At 35.2% G+C, this 7,302-nt stretch overlaps 1 protein-coding gene and 1 pseudogene across 1 annotated transcript; both read left to right on the top strand.

Annotated features, from left to right (window-relative positions):
* Positions 267 to 2,415, top strand: LOC109360052 (kinesin light chain 4-like). Its single transcript, XM_019604794.1, has 6 exons — positions 267 to 293; positions 976 to 987; positions 1,170 to 1,235; positions 1,577 to 1,645; positions 1,739 to 1,795; positions 2,284 to 2,415. Exons 1-6 carry the CDS (start codon positions 267 to 269, stop codon positions 2,398 to 2,400), a joined length of 348 nt encoding a protein of 115 aa, XP_019460339.1. The 3' UTR covers positions 2,401 to 2,415.
* On the top strand, positions 3,225 to 4,755 carry LOC109359298 (annotated as a pseudogene).

A 7,302-nucleotide genomic window follows, 5' to 3' on the forward strand; every position in this document is an offset into this window, starting at 1 on the left:
AGGATGAGGATAAGGATGAGGATGAGGATGGGCATGAGGATAAGGATGAGGATGAGGATGAGGATATGATGAGGATGAGGATTAGTTATTGATGAGGATGAGGAGAGGATGAGGATGAGGATAGGATGACGATGAGAAACAGGATGAGGATATGATGAGGATGAGGATGAGGATGAGGATAGGGATGAGATGAGGATGAGAAACAGGATGAGCATAGGATGAGGATGAGGATGAGGATAGGATGAGGATGCGGATGAGGACGGAAGATGGAAAAAGCTCGCCTTAACTATGAGGTAACTTGTTGAGTTTCACCGACTTGGTCACTTGTTTGCTAATTTTGTTATTCATATATTCTATTGAGGATAATTTTATTCACCATTTCCAGTTAAGCCCAGTCAAATAAAATTAGCACCCTAACGAAACCAAAGCACCCTTCCAATTGGTAAAATAAGACATTTGGAAATCGCTCTTAATAATGTGGATAAAAGAATCCTTAATAAGTTAAAGAGGAAGATAGCATAAGGGTTAAATGACAAGAAACAAAGCACTCTTCCTGTTGCCTAGACAATTGGGAATCTTTTGAAGTTTGAACCACAAGGTTCCAATGCTACTTAGCCTACTGCTAGTGGCTGTGATGTATATTTGCATTATTTTTTCTAACCTTCCTGCTTCAGATTTTCGTTGCCGGTGTATATCTTTTCATCATTGTTTTTTGGCATAATATTTTTTGATCATTTACTCATTATAATTTTTTTATTATGTTAGTGGAACAAAAGTTCATTATTTTAGATTTTGATATTTGATATGTTTTTGTTGGACTTTGTACATTTATGGTTATTCCTCTCCTCTTCTTTCACATCTAATCTTTTTGTGGAGCTGACGTAGTTTCAGATTGTTATAACTCTATTATTTTGTTTTGATCCAGTTCTACTGACCATATTTTCTCCTTTATATTTTTGCCATTGGTTTTAACAGCGCGCTTTGAAGGTATGGACCTATTTTGCTCAGGGAAACGGTTATTTTCCTCTGATTTTGAAGCAGTTATATTCTCCTCCTTGTATATTTTAATAACTTTGCAATTCATTTTTACATCTTAACATCGTTCTGTTCTTCATGATTAAGTATCTATGATGTCTTGATTTTAGAATGTCACATGACTATTTATTCAGATAAAAAGACGTGTTCTGGGATATGGCCATTCAGAGTGTGCAGATACAATGTATCATCTAGGAGTGGTAATCATTTGTCCTTTCACTGTACTCTTTTTATTCTGGTTTGTATAAGTATGAATTAAGGTAATGCCCGAAGAAACACTGAAACAACAGTTTAATCATATTTGTTCGGTCTGTGAGGTGAAGCAATGCTCCAGAGTAAGTTGAAGTGATTAAACAAATATGAGATTTAAGGGGATTACACATGCAATTTCTCTTGAATAGACAAGCTTTCCTTGAAACCATTTGGGCCTAAGCTTATGGCTTTTTGTTGAGGGTTTGGTCTAAATGTTATTGTTTCATTGGTGACTTTTTTATCTTAGATGCTTCTTGCACTTTATGCTCAAATGGAAATTTGTGTTTAGGTGCTGTATCTTCAAGGAAAAGAAAGGGATGCCGAGGCCCTCATTCAGGACTCTATAAAGATGCTAGAGGTGCGGCTTTTTTCTAACCAAAATTTCCTTTGCAGTATAGGATTTGGTAATTCTATATTTCTTCTTTTCAAACCAATCTGTTTACCTATTTAGGAAGGTGATGAAGGGGAGTCAATTGTATGCATTAGAAGGCTTCGATACCTCTCCCAGGTTATTTTTTTACACTTTTTTGCCTGAAACTTCTTTGATAATGCATGATATTTGTATTTGGACTCGAATAAAGAGGAGCTTATATTTCATTTTAAACTTAATAAATTTGGTACTAAGGATGAAAGTTTACTATTTATCTTGAAGTTCTATTTTCTGCCAACTGCCAAGGAAGCAGAACTATGTTGCACATACCAGTGAACAGAAATTTATGTCATCTAGGTGGAAAACGGGCACCTAAAACCTTACTCATACAGTACAAGTATATTCGAGAGGTGAACTAGTTGTACATATAAGTGGTTAGATACTATTGTAAATGATACCATGCAATTAATGTAATAAGGAGTTTGAGCACTTCATGATTAAATTAAGAATTTCAAGCTAAAATAAGTATTGTCCACCCTTCAAAGTGGGCTTCTTCCAACTTTCTGGTTATTAATGTGCCTGATCAAACTTTCTGAATGATATTAAGTTGTTGCTATATGTTTCAGATGTATTTGAAATCACATCGTCTCGCTGATGCTGAGATGGTCCAGAGAAAGATCCTGCATATCATGGAATTGTCAAAGGTTCTTTTTCTTCTTTCTCATTCTTTGCTTTCAAATTGAACTTATTCGTTAAAGATGAAGCATGCATAATTTATAAATCTGTTAAATAATGGGTAAGTTGATTTTATAAAAAAGTGGGTAAGTGGAAGAAAATTCCTTTTTTATGAACGTATCCTCACTTGTCAAATGAAAAATCTCTAAGCTCTTTTGGATTATTATTTATTTTTTCCTTCACCATAAATGGGATAATAAGTGAATTTCTTAGGAAAACAATCATGATTTAATAACCGGTAGAAGTACCACAATTACTTGACAATCATGCAACTTATTATGACAAACCAGGCTAGTGACAAATGAGTACTAACTATTCCCTTGGCAGGCAATACATAATCTTTTCCATTTACTACTTTCTGCCTTTTTATTTAGAATTAGTTATGACCGTCTTGCTTAATGAGATAAGAAAATGTGGCAAGAACAGTCATATTGTGATAAGGCTCATACCAAGCCAAGGGTTATTAATGTGTACAAAAGGGGTAAAAGGAAAGTTTGGCTTAAATAACAAACTTTCCTTTTACTGCCAGTAAGGCAGTTATGGCAGTTAGGGGGAGGAAGGGAATTCTATAAATAAGTAGCTAGATTAGTAAGGTAGTTAGTTTTTGATTAGTAGCTAACTGATTTGGAATCAGTGAGGAAAGGATCGTGGGATCCAATTCAATTCTTGTAATTCTTGCCTACATTTCTAATAAAAATTCTAGAACCCTAGCAGATCCAATTTGGAATCTGTGTTAGGGGCATTTCTCTTCTAATTCTTCCTTTTTTCTACTCATTTGGATACCAGTGTCTATCAGCACTGCCCTCATAACTTTATTTTAACTTACGATATATTTATTTTGCTAATCTGTGAAATCTTCAGAGCAATGGATTTCTTGGTGGAATTGTTCCGAAACTTGATTGAGCATGAAGATTGGTCAATGTCACAAGCCTGTACAAATTCTTATAACAAGACTCTAAAGAAGTGGCATGGTTGGCTTGCTAGTTCAAGCTTCACTGTAATGTTCTTTTCATACTTTCTTTTTCTTAAAATCTTGAACTTTCTTGATTGAAACAGAACTTTTGTAAAATATTGCTTTCTATTGACCTTAGTCTCATGCACGGGACCACATTTTTTTATTGACGTTAGTCTATCAACTGTCATATGCTGGAACATAGCTATCATAGGAAATGCATTAAGTTTACTGTATCCTATGAATATTTCATACTCTAATGCAGTGGTAAAAACATTCGTCCATTCAAGTTATTATTTTGCTTATACTATTATTTTGCATCTCTCCTTTTTTGGAAATTATCCTTTTCTATTTTAGGAGGGGTACTATAGTATATGGAAGCCATTGGGCTTTTCTAACATTTTAAATATTTTACCAACAGGTGGCTATGAAGCTTGCTCCTGATAGGAAGAAATTTATGGATGTAGTAGGAGGCACTGGTGATATCAATGCTGACATAGAGAAATTTTGTTCTGCTTTTTCTCCTCTCCTTGAAGAGAATCACAAGTTTCTGGTAATATTCTGTATGCATTGATGTCACTCATCTAAATGGCCTGAAAAAAAAGACAATTAACTATATGCATCATCAAGTTCTTAGTTAAGCCTTATTCTAGTACCAATAATATACATATTATTAATTTAAAATGAATCAATTATATAGTCTCGTTATTTTAGCACTCCATTAATTATCCCTAAGAGTTCCATGAAAAAGATATTAACTTTTTTTGGTATAACCAAGGATATCCATTCACTCTATGAGTAAAGAACTAATTACTTTCGGGTTGCGTGAATGTATCTCCCAACAAGTGTCGCTCACAAGAATCGAATATTTGATTTTTTGGTTTACCTGGGGATCCATTGAGACTTTACACTACTAGACAAACCCTTGTTGGTAGAAAGATATTAATTTATTAGTTTTAAAAGTATGCAGTTGTCCAAATGGCAAATAGTAGTTTTACATCTTAAAATTTCTGCATTGGAACTTAAAGGCTTACTAAACTTGTTTTTTTGGCACAGGCTCGTTTTGGCTTGGATGAATTGAAGGCCTCATGAAGCATGGATTCATGATAATAAGTCTTCTTAATGAGTGACTTTTGCTTTCTCTCACATTTCTTGTTGAGTCTTTGAACTCTATGTTTCTCTATTGGCATATCTATAGACCAATTAGCATGATAAACAATCATTCACTTTAAGGATATACTGCAAAATGCTACTATTTTTTTTCCTGCTTAGTGCTTTATAATCTTGAGCCAAGTACAATTTGGTTTGAACTCTAGTTTGGCATGTGGCTAAACTGCCTATAAAGGAATGTGACTTTATTTACAGCAGTATGGTTATAAACCAACATGAAATACATGTAACTTAACCCGAATTTAATTGTGTCTTGTCTCAAATTTTTTCTTCTGATTTACTAAACTCTCACTTGGAGTTCACATTATTTTACTTATACAAATCAAAATCTTCCTAATTATGTAACACGAAAACATGGTTGATGGGACTAAATTAATTAATATTTCATTTTATTATGAAATCAATGTCAATAGGTAAACATTTTCCATTGCCTTATATATATTTTCTTCTTTGTATCTGGTTCTTATGATTTTTCTTATTTTTAGTGTTGTCCTCTGTATTTTTAATATAATCCGAATAGCCTTTTATTGTTTAAATTGTGGGGTTGTTGACAAGAATAAAATGGTGTTATTTCCGCATGCTAAATGGTAAAACTGATGCCTTTTAATATGGACTTATGGAGTTTTCGAAATGTTGGAAACAATATATTCCTTTGCATATAACTTGCATGCATTTATTCTTTCCAACCTCATCAAATAGGAACTTCTTCTGTTGTGTTGCCTCCTCCCCTAGTATGGTCATAATTAGGAGTGCTTTGGGTGAAGAGTGTGATGTAAATCAAGATATGCTTCCAATTGAAGAGTAAATACATAAGTGATATTATTTTTGGTACTACGAAGAGTATTCCCCACCTTTTGAATAAAGAACTAATCTCTTTTGGGGTTCGTGACTACTCTTCCAATAAGTGTCGTTCACGAGAATTAAACTCTTGACTATAAGAATCCAGTGGAGCTTTACACCATTAGACCAACGTTTTGTTGGATATAAGTGATTTATAAACTTGACCATTATGATTTCATGATGTTTTTGGAGAAACAAACACTCAAGTGAAAGATCAATCTATAAATCTACTAGTTCACTCCCACCTCCAAAGAATTAAATGGGCTCACCCCTAAATTTTGATTTGATTAGAATCATAGAGACTGATTTGTGTAGAAAAAAACTAGGGAAATTTTGAATTAAGGGGGTCAGGTATATAATTTTACTGTTACAACTCAATATTTTCATATTACTAGGGTTTCTATCAATGAAGTTAATAATTCTGGAAATTAAAATAGAAGAGAAGAGATTGAGCAATGCTCTAGATTTTTCATATATCATTCAAGGAAAACTACTCAATTTAAATACAATAAGCAAACCCTAATTATGATGTTAGCCTTACACTTGGCAACATCTTGATTGAAAGGTAAATTCTTAAAGTGAAAATAAAATAGAAGGATCTAGATAGTGTAATCTAACATCCATTTAGGAGGGACTCTGGACCTTTTATCATTAAGCCTATTTAGCCTATCAATACTCTTCCCTTGATTAACAACCTTGTCCTCAAGGTTGAGGCCCAATCCGTTTGGTTCAGTTGCAATTGGGCTGAAATTGGTATCCATTTGGGAGGGATTCGTAGGGTCCAGCGGGTAAGGTAAAGATCCTTTTGAAATCCCTTGGATTAGATGCTGGTGGATAAGAAATCCCAGGTGGCACAAGCTAATTGGATGATGCAGATTTTTGTGCAGGGAAGGGGGATAAGGTCTGTTGACCGTCTGACCCGTGTGCAGTGGGCAGTCCACGTTTTGCTGGATGGTTGGGCAGCATGGGGCCAACGTCAGAAGAGCAGACTAGGCATGGTACAGCTAGCCGTTGGTAATTGTCCACGCATGGGACGCGTGTCGCTTCATCACTGGTGGAGATATTTTGTGGTAATTGATTCTAGCATTTATTAGGTGTCTAGGGAACCGTGCAGTTTTTGTTGATATCCCCGTTAATGAGCTGTTTGGACCCAATGTAACAATTTCGCCTTTACTAATGGAATTTGAAATCCGGGAAAGTGCATTAGTGTCCCTTGTAATTAACGTGTCCTCTTTCACGTGTGGCTTTACCTTTAAAGTGGAACTAAGTAGTTCACTTTGTGTCTTTGCTGCTTCAGATGATTTTTTTTTCTGTCTTCTTCCTTTTCTTCTCTGTCTAATTTTTTTTTCCACTGTTTCCTGCCTCTGAAAATAATATCGGTTGAGAATTATTATTCATGGGATGAGCTCCCCAAAACGGTTTAAGCTTTGAAACATGGAAAACCGGGTGCACTTGAGAGCCTTCCGGTAGTGTGAGTTCATATGCGACCATTCCTATACGTCGGAGAATCTGGTAAGGACCAAAAAAACACTTGCTCAACTTTTGGTTTGCCCTTCTTCCCACTGTGTGTTGCCGGTACGGTTGAAGTTTCAACCAAACCCAGTCACTGATGCTAAAAACACGGTCAGTTCTATGTTTATCACTCTGTATCTTCATCCTTTGTTGAGCTTTATACAAATTATTTTTTAGCTGAGTGATTAATAACTGCCTCTCATGTAGGGAAATGTTTATTTCTGTGTCTGAACTTCACCCTGCTGTATAGTCAATAATGGCCGGTGGACGTCTTCCGTAGAGAGCCTCGAAAGGGGTCATGTCTGTGGATGAATGTTTAGAAGTGTTATACCAATATTCAGCAAGAGACAAAAACGTGTACCATTTTTTTTGGATGGTCACTGGTGAAACACCGCAGGTATGCTTCCAATCCCCTATTCACCACTTCGGTTTGACC

This window comes from Lupinus angustifolius, chromosome LG11 (genome assembly GCF_001865875.1).
Source record: "Lupinus angustifolius cultivar Tanjil chromosome LG11, LupAngTanjil_v1.0, whole genome shotgun sequence".
Lineage (NCBI taxonomy): Eukaryota > Viridiplantae > Streptophyta > Magnoliopsida > Fabales > Fabaceae > Lupinus > Lupinus angustifolius.